The sequence below is a fragment of the Sylvia atricapilla genome, chromosome 17 (assembly GCF_009819655.1).
Source record: "Sylvia atricapilla isolate bSylAtr1 chromosome 17, bSylAtr1.pri, whole genome shotgun sequence".
NCBI lineage: Eukaryota > Metazoa > Chordata > Aves > Passeriformes > Sylviidae > Sylvia > Sylvia atricapilla.
The window spans coordinates 3281230-3294555 of NC_089156.1; the positions used below are offsets into that span (position 1 = coordinate 3281230).

General features: G+C 45.3%; 1 protein-coding gene across 3 annotated transcripts in view; it reads left to right on the forward strand.

Annotated features, from left to right (window-relative positions):
* Nucleotides 1–4177: 4177 nt before the first annotated feature.
* Nucleotides 4178–13326, forward strand: part of SPPL3 (signal peptide peptidase like 3) — a 57353-nt gene continuing 48204 nt past the window's right edge. For 2 of the 3 annotated variants that reach the window (XM_066331284.1, XM_066331285.1), the window contains exon 1: nucleotides 4178–4508. In XM_066331284.1, coding sequence (XP_066187381.1) covers nucleotides 4486–4508 — 23 coding nt within the window. In that variant the 5' untranslated portion in view covers nucleotides 4178–4485. Of the gene's footprint in view, nucleotides 4509–4747; nucleotides 4931–13326 lie in introns of those variants that run through there. The other variant, XM_066331286.1, reaches the window with a different exon arrangement.

The window sequence follows — 13326 nt, forward strand, 5'->3', positions numbered from 1 at the left end:
GAGTGGTGAAATTGCCATTGGCAAATGAAACACGGAGAAATGGTGCTTTTAATAATTCTTTACCATTTTACTGTTCTTCCTGCTGCGACTGCTAAATGCTTTACTGGCCTGAACAACATTAACATAATCCCCTCCTTGAAATGTGAGAGCTATTATGGTAATGTTCCCCCTTATTTCTGTTATTGGGGGGAAAGAAGCTATATGAGTACCAAAACTGATTATTATTTGTGTGTTGGGAGCTTAGTCCCAAAAGGCACACAGGAGTGTGAAAAATCAGAGATAATTGTCATTTCTACATTGTTTTCATAGGGTTGGATTTCAGCTATTTGTGCAAACCCTGAGCATCTCAGTGGGGAAGGATTTGCTTGAATACATGGTTTTAATGTTTCCAACACATACCCATTTGGGTTCTAATGTAGTGGCCTTTGGTGTAAATATGGGATTATAAGTGAAAAATGTGATTTTACCAAGGAGGAAGCTGGGTTTGTTCATCAGTGGGCTGGACTGGATGCAGAGCTTGGAGTTGAGGTGTGGTAAATCCACGGGGCCAAATGGGTTTAAATTACAGACTTTCTCTGCACACTCCTCTACCTGTATGTGGAAACAGGACTGTGTCCTCCTGCCCAGTCATCTGTCATTTTCTTCCTCCCCCTACTCCTTGTTTCTGCCATCAGGCTGAGGCTGAGGGTGGACATCAGGAGCAGCTCTGGAGTTGGGTTATGAAGGAATTTCCCACTAGGTGGTAGTGAAGAGAATCGTGTCACACATGGTCAGTGCACATTTTAATTAGGTTTATAAAGGGGAATCCCACAAGCATCTTACAAGCAAATAGCCTACTGTAGCTTCCAGCTGTACAGTCAGAAGTGGGTCTCTTGATTTTTGGGGCTTTTTTCCTTCCTTTTCTGCTCATTTCCATGCTATTTGTTCCTTCCTAAACAAAGCAGGGTTGACAACTATACCTGTCATGTCCTGTCCTGAAGGGTGAAGTGTCTACATGAAGCTCCTCTGGTTCTTTCCACCTCCATAACAGCAGAATCAAGACATGGTTAGCTAAATGTCATCTGCTGACATTTAAACAACTTGGAGGTGAGGACTCTTTGTAGCCAGTACTTTCATCTGATTTTTCTCTACCACACTTGCCTCTGGGAGCTGCCCTTCCAAATACAAAAATATTTTAAAAAATGGTTTTGTTTGCTGCTAGTCCTGAAATACCTTGACAGGTCTAAGTAAAGCATCAGTCTACATCAAAGGTTCCAGGCAGAACAGGTATTTTGGGAGGACTTTGTAATGTCAGAGTAAACTGTCACTGAAATTCAGACTAAAGCTCTCTTGTAGGTCCAAAGAAAGAGTGAAGACAAAAGATATGCTGAGAAAATTGTCTGAGGAATGCCAGCAGTGCTCCATCTGCTCTCAGTGAAAACTGGAGCACTGCTGGGTCTGCAAGGAGGAATAAATTTCTCCTGTGAATTCATCCCACCGCTACCCTGTAATGATAGAGCAAGCTTGCAAAATCATTTAATAGTCTAGTCACAAAGCCTGAGATGCTGGAAAGAAATTATACTTTAATTGCTCATCAGCTATAAATCATTCGTGCCAAATTAATGTGCTGGAAATTTTGCAAGACTGAGAAACTGGAAGCTATTTGAAGATGAACACAAAGCAGGGATATTGTTTCACAGATACCAATATCAATTTTACATCCTTATTCTCAGGAAAAAAAAAATTAGGAAAGGCTCTTTAGTATCTAGACAAGGCTGAAGCCTGATTTATCTTTCCCTGCATTGATTTGAAAGGACTGAGAGGTGTTTTTTTTTTTTTTTCTTACATTTACTGTCTTATAATCAATGAAAAGGGAAGCACAAACAGGCATTGCAGGCATTCAGGTTTGCACCACGGTAGAGTGAGGATTCCAAATTATTTGTTCATTATGGAAGCATTGTCTGCAGGTCTTTCTTCTGTACTGAGAACAAAAGCAGAGAACTTATCCATTGTGCAAATCCTACCCAGAGCCTGGGTTTTTTTAAGACAGGGGGTATGTGTATGTGGGAGCACCAGCGTTTCCCCCCAGACTGACTGACAGGGCTGTGGGCCCCACAGCTCCAGCTCTGAACATGACTAATCCTTTCTCCTCTCAGATCCACTGAGATGGGCACAGGCACTGACTGAGGGCAGACATCAAAGAGGGGAGGAAGTTCTTCCAGGTAGTCCAGCCTGAACTGGGTGGGAGGCAAGTTTAGCATTCCTCACCCTCTCATCCTTCCAGCACACCCAGCTGCCACCAGTGACCCCAGCAGAGCCCATGACCCAGTCAGGCACAGCACTTGGAGCGTTTCCACCTCGTGGTTGGTAAATCTGGTTCTCAAACAGATGTCAGTGAGTGGGTAAAGTGCTGATTATGTAGGGAGCTCTAAGGTCACTCCTGTCCTTTCCTAGCCAAAGGGCTGGGAAAATCAGAGGGGATTTGGACGCTGAAGGGACACAACCAAATCACTTGTTTTGGAACCATAAAGATACAGAGACCCTCAGAGTCCAGCACCATCTTAATAAAAACCTTGTTTAACTGGAGCACAGGAATCCTGGGCATTCCCTCCACCAAGACCAAGTAAACCTGTGCTGCAGCATCTTCCTGCTGCAGCTCCCCAAAACTTCAGGTGGCTGCAACAGTTTCCAGTTTCCTCTGTAGTGACTAAGGAGCCAAGCTAGCAGGGATGAAGTCATCTGCCCAGGATTACACAGCAACTGGTGACAACAAAGACTAACAGAGACGTTCCTTACGTTTTATCCTTTGTCATGACTGCACACCAGCCTAAGGTTTTTCCATTTAAGAGAATAAATGAGATGGACAGCATGAGAACAATTTATTTAGTCCTCTAATAGAAACAAACGAAAGTGGACTCCAAATTTCAGAGGCATCTGGCATCCCTGCAGATGCAATGAGAATGTCCCATTATTTGGAAGATTTTAACAAAACTCTGTTGAGGCATAGAATTTCTTCATACTTGTTTTTAAAAGAAATACCTATTTTTCTTCTATTTGTTCTTCTATTTCTATTTGATGCAGTTACATCATCTCTAACTGTGTATGTTCAAACTGGCTGTTCTCTCCCCCAACACTGAACGGGACAATGAGTGGGAATGCATAGCTGGAGTAAACAATCGATCCAGGCTCTGCAAAGCCACACTTGCACAAAATTGCTGCAAGTGAACTCCCAGGAGGTCAGGATTACTCACGGGAGCAAAAAGCACTAGTTCTGCACTTGGCAGAAACGTAATGAGGGGAAAGAAGGGCTGAGGGTTTGGCAGCAGAGGCCAGGGAGGAGAGATACAAAACCAATATCCACGCAGCAGCTTCTCTGCCTGAGACTCGCACAGGTTTAATACCGGGCTGGCAATAAGATGAAGCAGATGATTTTTATTTGGTCAAACTCCCTGAAGTGTTATCTTCCCTCCTTAAAAAAACCCAACATTTTGAGCATCTGATCCAATTGCTTTTACTTGGTTTCAAAGATCACAAATTCAAAAATACAGCAATCTCCAGAAACACCTGTGCGTTTGATGAACTAACAGACGATTTTACCTGCACGGCGCATTTACAACCCAGCCCCGTTCAGAGGAGCCCCGCGGCACAAAGCAGTCCTGGCAGTCCCGGGCTCCAGCGGGAGCAGCCCGCGGTCACCGCCCGGCCCCGGCTCCCCGCCAGCCCGGGGGAGCCGCACGGCGAGACCGCTGCGGAGACGGAACGCCGCCTCGGAATTCACCTCGGGAGTGGCAGCTCCTCGCTGGAAGCCCCCAAGACCCAGCCGCAGCCCGCGCTGCTTCTCCGCCGGCCGAAGCTCCGTTCACCCCGCAGGGCCCGGCCGCGGCCCCGAGCGGCGAGGCTGCGGCGAGGCTGCACCGGGCTGCGCGGACCGAACCCGCCCGCCCGCGGGGCCGCCCCGGCGCGGCCGGGCCCGACAACCGGCGCGGCCGGGCCCGACAACCGGCGCCGCCTCCCCGCGTCCCACGGCGCCTGCGCGCGGCCGGCGGCGGCACGTGAAGGTGTTGTGGGCACGTGACCCCGCGCGCCGCTCGGGCCCCGCCCCCCGGCGCGGCCCCGCCCCCGCCGTGCGCGAGCGCGGGCACGCGGCGCGGCCTGGCCCGGCCGCCCGGTGCCGCCGCCTCCCGCCCCCGCCCCGCCCCGCGCCGCCGTCTCCGCCGCCGCCGCCGCCCCGCCGGCCATGAGGCCCCGCCGGCGCCCCAGCGCGGCCCCGCGTCGCGGCTGCTGAGCCTCCGCCCGCCCCGCCGCCACCATCGCCCTTCCCGCCCGCGCGGGGACCCCCCCTCGGCTCCCCTCCCTCCTCGCAGCCGCCGCCATGTTGGGCCGGGAGCCGCAGCGGGGCCGCCACTGAGCCCCGGAGCCCGCGAGGAGGAGGCGGAGGAGGCGGCGGAGGAGGAGCCCGGGCCCGGCCGCCCCGCAGAGCCCAGCGCCGGCCGCCCAGCCGCAGCCATGGCGGAGCAGACGTACTCCTGGTGAGCCGCGGGGCCGAGGCCGCGGGGGGCTCCGGGCCGGGCCGGGCCGAGCGCCGCCCCACGCGGGGACCGTGTCCCGGGCGGGGGGCGGGGGGACCGGCGGTGGGGGGCCGCGGCCTGAGGGAGCTGCTGGCCCAGGGGCTGCGGGCTGAGGGCTCGGCGCGGCTGAGGAGGAGGGCTTAGGGGGAAGGGAGGAGGGACGGGGCGGCCGGGCTGTGCGATCCCCCCGCCGGCTGCCGGGCAGCGGGAGAGCACCGCCGGCAGCCTCGGCGTGCCTGTCAGCCCCTGTCCCGGAGGGCTCCGTGTAAGCTGAGCTCGGCACGGCCGGCGCTGCCATCCGCCGGGCCTGGACGGGGACAGGAGCTCGTTGTGAGGCTGCAGGTCACCTCTGCCTGAAGGGAGATTTATGCCGGTGCGGGCTGGTAAGTCGGTGGCATGTGTGTGTGTTTTCACCTAGCGACAATAGGCTTGGTCTGTGGACAGGAAATAGAAGGACGAGGAAGAGACCAGTTCCTGTGGAAAGACATGAAGTATAGCAAATGAGAGGGCATTTTTTTCTGTGTCCTGACACTGTCTCGGGCCTAGCTGGCAGTGGATCAAAGAGAGGGGGTGCAGTTTCTTCCTTTAAATCTGGGGGTTTTGTACTGTTGTGGATCACGGCCAAAATATCTCAAATAATCCACTTGCACATCATCTCTATTGACCTGGTCACTGCAGCAATTTATTGTGATATTCTCACTGCATTTTACATCCAGTGATGTCATCCAGAGTTGTTTCTTAGATTTTTTTGAAAAAAGTTACTTGTTTTGAAATAAGCCCCTTATTTAAAAAGGAGTTAAATCTTAGGTTTTGACCTTGGTATGTGCTGAATGTGGAGAAGGGATTGAATATGCAACAAATATCTCTATTCTGAATGGTCTCACTACTTTTTAAAACTTGGAACCCAGTGGGGATTTCTGTTCTGCCACATGTTGAGACTTTGGCAGCCCCTTCTTCCCTCTCCCGTCTCTTCCCTGTCAAGAACCAGTATTTGTACCAGTCTTCTGCTTTTTAGATTTCCTTACTTTGTTTCACAAGCTCAGTTCAGGCAGTGGTCTGGTCTGCTTTAAAACAGCAGTGAAAAGACAACTCTGCTGACTTAAGAAATTGTTTACTTATTGACATAGTAAATGAATATTGATACAGATTTAGGCAATTTAATGTAGTTCAGTTAAACGTGTCTTCGTGTGTTTTAATTGCAGAATGAAATTATAAATTCATAAATTCCGGGATTTGTCAGCTTTCTGGAAAGAAGTAAATGAAACAAAATGTCAGTTATACGTGATTTTGATCTTAACTCATTTGCTTTTTTGAATGAGTGTTTTTGCCATGGTAATAGTCTAAAGGGAGGATTTTTAACAGAAGCTGGGAGAAGGATTTGCACTTCTGTAGGCTGTGTATTTTAGGGGAATGAAATTGTGATTTAAGGTGTTCACCGTGTGCTAGGTGGATCTGAAGAGTGGAAGTTCTTTTACAGTATTGAGGTTGTAGCAGAATGAGGACATGATGCTTATGTCTTAAAACACTGTAATTTTATGTCTGTGTTCTCTGTGGTGTCCTCATGGATCTGAGGTTTCTGTCACTTTGCATTTTTACCTGTAATCGGCCTTGCCTGAGAGCACTGGGCAGAGCAAAACTCCAATTTCAGTCATCTTATTCTTTCTCTGTGGATATTTCATTGCTTCTAACAACAGTCTTGCCTTGGTTTATTTACAGTTGTGGTAACGCAGCTCAGCGTAGAACTGGCCAGTGCTTTAGCACTTTTAGGGGAAAAATGTGCATTTTGTCAGCTGAGGAGCCTGGTGCTCAGGGGCAGCAGAGCTGTGCCCAGGAGCTCCAGTTAGGAGTTGGCTGATCCCAGACCTGGTCCTTCCTCTGTGTTGCAGAGGAGCTTTCCAAAGCAGGTGTGTCCTGTGTCCAGTGTGCACATACCTTCCCTCACATCTGAAAATACATAATGAAGAAAAATCCTTTCACAGCCCCTCTCTGCATGGATGTAAAACGGTTCCTGGCTGCAGTAGCACTTCCCTTTTGTCCAGGTGCATAGGGCTTGGTTACATCTGTTTGTCCCTGACTGTCTGCACACGTTGTTGTGTTGACAACACACACTGTAGCTTCAGAAGGTATGATAAAGGCTTACTGTGGGTTGGAGTTTTTGGGAAAAAAAAACCCAAACCCAAAAACGCCTCAGTTGTGTTAAAAATGCTTTGAAAAAAGATACTTGCCAGCTGTGATTAGTGGACATGGGCACTGGCAAGCATGAAAAATAGGGCTGATTTCAGTGACTGTCTTGTTAATGGTGTTGTTTTCAAGAGATGAGAACTAATTCTCGTATTGCTATATTAATTGTTTTGTAAATATGAATCTGAGATTTTAAGGTAGCTTGATATATTTATTTTAATTTCAAAGTGGACTCAATGCAATTGCCTTCTTTTATTAAGAAACTATAACAAGGAGAGACTTATGCTTTTTCCCCATTTCTGTTGTAGTTTTAAATACATGAGTTATCTTTGGACACTGTTTTTGTAAGGTATTTCTTCTCACAACTTCATTTTTTTCTTCAGTAATGCCCACACCTATAACCACATGTACTTTTATTTAACTCTTTTTTAGTGTCTCAAGTCATCTTGCTGAGCCAGTATTTCAGACAGAAGTGTCTTATCCTGAAAGGAGGCTCTGCTGAGAATGTTGCTGCTGAAAAAAAAAAAATACTGTCTTCCTGGAAAAACTAATTTTAATGTGAAATGAGGGATAAGTCCCAGATGGAAGTACTCTTTCAAAGAATATGGGCTTTTTAAAAGAAAGGGTGTTTGAATTAAATGCTTTTCAGTAGTGAGGAGAGAAACTTTCTTTGTCAAGTTCCTGCAATAATAGAAGGAAAGGAGAGCTGTGTATGATACTGCTGCATGGCAAGGTTGTTCATGATTTTGTAGATTAAATAGGAGCTAAAATTAGTTTTCTGCAAGTGGAATTGAATGAGAGAGGAAAGAGGTTGTTGAAAACCCATTTTCCCCTTGCTTCCTGTCTGTGCTTCAGCAAGGAAATGGAACTGGATAGTGACAAAAGTTTCTGCTACAGCCGAGGAGGGAATGAGTATGGACAGAGCAGTATATATATGTATGTGTGTGTGTATGTAAGAGATTAGTAAATGTCAATAAATTTATCTTCAGGCACCAAGCTCTTGGAAGTATGACAGCAGATGAGTATGGAAGCAGCAGGACCTGGATCATTACTTTGTCAGATCTTGATCCGTCCTTAATTTGGAGCATTTTGTGGTGAATTTTTTGTGCCAAGCCTGTAGAGAAGGCTCAGCACCATTCCTATCTTGTTTATCTTCGGTTAGTAGGTGTTTAGTGTTTTTCAAGGCCTGATGTAACACCCCCTCCCTTTTTACTGCTGGCCACTCTGGCAATAGAGATTGCTTTGTTCTTTTTCTGCCCTTTGAATGCACAAAAGATTTTCACAGCTTCCTTCATTTGTGAAGAGCGGAGAAGGGGATTTCTACACCAAAATCAAATGTATTTTTAATATTTCCTTTCCAAGAGTGTTTTATAAGCAATAAGAATTGCCATGTGTGCCCTCTCAGGGTGGTGATTAGGAGACAGACTGGGAGAGCAAGCTAAGAACAAAAAAAGAAGGCACTGTCTTGAGTCACTAATCTTAAAAACAACTGAACTCCCTCTTAAATGTTATAATCAGTGGGATGATTCTTGTATTAGCCATCAAATGTTTCATGAGTGAAATGGTGATATATTTAGAAGCTTCTCTTCATAATGCAAAGGGTGTGGAAATTAAATCTAATGATGTGTCAGAGTAATCAAACTACTGGGTTTTGGAATAAGTGTAAGTGCACAGTGCTGTCTTTGCTCCTGGGAGAATTCAAATTGGTTGGTGTTAGAAGTCTTTCTAGATTCAGAGGTCTGAGAATTTGCTTTGATTGCAATTTAACATTTAACATGCTGCTGCCATGAATTAAAATGCAGTTTCTTCCAGAAGACTCAGGTGGTGCTTTCAAGTCTTAGTTGGCTGGATTAGATGTGTCTGTGGGAGGGCAGGGAGTGAGAGGAGCTACAGCTTGTTGACAGAACTTGTCAAGTACTAGTAAAATAATTTTTTACATTCAAGATTTTTTACTTGTTCACTCAGTTTAGGTTGGGAGACCTTAACTGTCTAATTAAGGTGTTTGGAGGATGGGAGGCAGTTTACAACAGAAAACAGGTAATTCACCTGAATTTTTAAAGCGTTGCACTTGATAGGCAGCAGATTGCAAAGCACATAGATGAAATTCTGTTGTGCTGCTGTCAAAAATCTGTCCTGAAATCCTGGCATGCAAACCAGGAGCTTGGCCCTTAGTCTTACATTTTTCAGGAACTGAAATTACCGGCCACATTCCATTTTAAGGATTGTTAGGAGCCTCCTGAGAACAAGGATGTCATTGTACGAATGTGCGTGAGGATCTGGCATGAGAAAAGTGACTTAAACCTCAGTAAATTTGAGCATATCAGGTTTAGAGTTCATATGTTTGTCTTTCAGGACCAGTCTCACTTCACTTGTTTGTTTCTCTCCCTGGAGCTTTTGCTATCTCAGGCTGTGGGTCCTGTAGACAGGGCACTGTCTGCAGACAGCTCTGGGCTGAAAGACAAATAAAGCAAAGAGCATAGGATTAGTAGAAGTTTACAGTTACTCGAATGTTTGTGTGTGTAGTGGCTGATCAGCACAAGGAAAAAAACCCTCCTGTCAGTGATTGCTAATTGTAAGGCTGTATTTATTAATACATTCATAATTCTTTAAGAAAAAATTTAATGTGGAGAACATAAATCAATTCTGCTCTTTTAATTGAGATTTCTGTGACCTGTATTAATTAAGATTTCTGTCAGTTCTGCCTTTAACCTTTTCAGGGTACCAATGTAATAGAAGTTAATGGTTCCTTTAGTTTTACCCAGTGACTGGAGATCTTGGCTAGGGTGCAGGAGATCAGTTCCATCCCCCAGGGTTTCTGGCCTTGCATCTCTCACCTTCTAGGGGAGTGTTCTCATCACCAAACTATGTGTTATTCAGAGGCTGAGCTTTGTGTATCTGCTGAAATCTGTTTCACTTGGTATAGAATACTGTAAATATTTGCTGGGCCAGGAGGCAGGCATGCCTTTCTGCCTGGGACTGGCAGGGAGGGACCTGGATTGCACTTCCTGCCTGGATAAAACCCTGGTTGGGAAGACTGAAGGGTCTGTAGTTGGTGGGGGTAGTTCAGGCTGCTTTTCTAGGGATGAAAGGTTGAATTTCCATGAACAGAAGATGACCTGAATATGATTTCTTGTGTCACAGGTAAGCGAGTGCTTAGGTGTTTGGATCCACCAATATCAATACTTGTTCTTGTGGTCTGTGTGAGGTTTGATGGACTTGAGAGCATCTCTTTCTTCTGCTGAAGTGTAAGATCCTATAAATTGCTTATTTTGTGCCCTTTGGGATTTTGGTATGAGTTAAGCAGCCTGATGCTGTTGGAATTTGAGGAATTTAGTGGGAACCACCAGACAAGTTAATTGAGGATATTGAGTTCTTTTGAGATAAGTTGTGTTTTGGTGAATACCACCGTTTTTAATACTAGATGCAGTTGCTGAAAACTCATATCATTTGTCACAGAAACACAACGCCAAAAAATGGGTACTTAGGAAAACTTCCTACAAAAAGTACTTTGAAAAATATGTCATGCTTTTTAAAATGCAGTGATTTTTATTTTCTAAAATTTTAAATAAGAACAGAGCAGACTCTGGTCTTTTTCAGTATCTCAGCTATTTTTTATCATTATTTTGATAGTGTGACATATCCACATCTGTGGCATAGGTGCCATTGTCTTTATTGCCCTTTGACATTTTATGATGACTCTAAACACTGCAATATACTCTAAAAGCAAATAATTGGCACACGCTGTTTAGTCAAAACAGTCTAATTTGATTCTGGTGACGTATGAGGAAAGTTTCCACAAAGAACCAAGGGTGAAACCTGTAGGAGAAAAGCTGTGCACATTTTCTTTGTGGTGGTTTGGTGTCAGTGATTAGGACGGAAATTTGCAGGCAGTGCTGGGCACTGTGTGGAGTGAAGCTGGTGTGTGGCTGGACAGGGTCCAGGCAGCCAGAGCCACTCTGGAAGGTGATGATTTAATAAGATTAATGGAGCATATGTGTCATTGCAGCACTTGCTGATCCCCTTTCTCTTTAATTCTTCCAAGGATGCTTATGTTGATGATCTCTTCTTGTAAATCTTTCGGTGTCTGTGCCTGAAATACTCTGCTCTGCCAGACCAGGGTTCTCCCCCCTGTGCTTCCCGAGAGCAGCTCAGCTCTCACCATACATTAAGTGTCTCTCTGTCCACCAGAACCACCACGATGACATTATCCCAGAGCTCATTAATTGTGTAGCTGTGTTGCTGTCATCTTCATTATTAGATTCTGTTGAGTATTTCTTTTTGGGGCCAGACCTACGCCTGAGGTCTGCGATTCCCTTGGATCTCCTCCATGTCTGTGTGTCACATCAAGTGCTGTGGTAGAGACGGGGCTGTCAGAAAGTGGGAATGTTCTGCTGGCTCTTTGGAGGGACACTTTGTAACTGATAACTAACCAAGTAAACATTGTTAATATCTTACCACAATGATTCAAAATAATAAATGTAAGAAATAAGGCTGAAGTTACTGTTTTTTCAGGGTGTCAGAATGGAGGTTCTTTAAAACCATCACAGTGTCACAAAGTAGGGGAGAAAGCACTAAGAAGATAATTCTCTACTGTACAGTGTTATGTTTGAGATTCCTCCTTTATTACTGAAGCTGACAATGTAGAAGTTGGAGGGATAAAATCATATCTCGGAGTTTGTCTATGGTACCATTTTCCCTGGCCAGTAGAATCTGAAGGCAAAATTACACTGTTTGACTCTAATTTTTTTCCTACTGTGACTCCAGGTTTGAGTGTTCTTCCTTTACTTCCTGCAGCTAGTACATAGACTTCTGACTCAAAAAGCTATTTTCCCATGCAGGCAGGTTTGTAGCCAAAGACTGTGGCAGGATTCTCTTCCATTTTTGTGCCATAACCTTGTTCCTGCAGGCACCTCCACAGCAAAGGTTGTGGGGGGAAGCAGGAGGAGACCCAGGGGCTTCCACCCTCTGTTCATACACAGTCTTTAACTTCAGCCATGAGTTGGCAAGCTTACCTTGCCTGTTCAAGAAATAGGTTCAAATCTAGATTATTATTCAGTTCATCTAAAAGGAAAAAAATAGTTCTGTGCAGCATTAACTACTGGCTGTTAAAGCTGAGCATCCTTCAGTCCTCATAGTTGTACAGTTAGTGCTTCTCTGCTTGCTGATTTTGGCAGTCCAAATTTCCTTCTTCTTCCTATGGACTCTGCTGTTTTTTTGGGCAGAAATATCTTCTAAAAGTCCTTTTGTTCATCTGATAAGTAGCCAGCAGGTAACTTCTAGTAAACTTGCAATGATACATAATTTTAAGTATATTTCACAGTATTTCAAAAGTTTAGAGATCAATAGAAATGTTAAGAATTGATAGTGTTTCACTGAATCACAGAAGTCTGGGAGCTCTGCTTAAGCCATTTTTTCATGACCCTAGTACTGCAAGTAGCAGCTTCATGTTAGAATAGCAAAAACCTGTACATGTGGGTTCCTGGTGCAGAGTGTTTCAGGTGGTAAAAAGAACATCGGGTGATCTCAGTGTGTAAATTTGTGCACGTCTCTCTACAGCAGTGACGTTTCTCTTCAGCACACACAGTTTTGCAGAGGGGTTCTCTATATGGGTTAAGCTAGTAGCAAGTGTATATCCTCAGGATTTATTTGAATTTGAGTCATTACTGGAATAATAAGCCCAGCTTATTATCAGTCAGTCTCAAGTGACTCCAGTTGAGATAGCACAGCTTGGACAAGACCCAATGTTACAAAATGTTTGAGCTCTGTGGTAGCGCAATTAGCAGGACAGACGTGAGCACAGCAGCTGAGTTATGGCTCCACTCAGTCTTTTTCTGGTGTCTTGTGGCTCCTGGCCATCTGACACCCCTTCCCTGGTCAGACAGATAGAGCAGGCTTACAACTCGATTTAAATTTCTCTGGAAATTTTAGTAGTGAGTAGGAATTCAGCAGTGAATTCTGAGTAATGACTGTAGTTAGTATCAGCCAGCTGTTGGTACAGATCCATTGAATGTGTAAGACCAAAGCTCAGTGGTGGGTTGTTATACAAAGAAGTGATTTTACTGGTGCCACTTCACAGGTGGCAGTTTGTGATTTATCTCACCATCATCTCTGTCAGACCCATTTGCAAGATAAAATAGGTGTAGTGTGACTTAGACTTATTTAGTCAATGGGAAGTCCCTTCTCTAGGTCACTGTTAGCTAAAGGTGAGGTAGGTGAAATAGGAGGCAAAGGAGCAAACAGAGCTGGCTCTGTGGATTTCTGTAGGCTGCGTTGCAGACTGCTGAGGTGAGGTGTGTCTGTCTTGCTTTCTAGGTTTGATGGCGTAAGGTCATTGTGGCTGCTCCCTTTTAGAAGTTCAGATTGATGGGCTGTGTGCTGGAGGAAAGATTATCTGCTCCCTGAACTCTCCTTGAAGTGGCTGATCCTATACCTTCACTTCAGTAGCTGCTCCAAGAAGTTACCGCAAAGGGCTAAAAGCTCTCATGGGGAATATTATGATCTCTGCAGGGTTTTGAAGATGAAGAGTAGAATCTAATTAAGCTTTATGTTGAAAATAGTTTAAAGAGTGCTTTTTTTCTCAAGAAAAAGGAAACTTTAA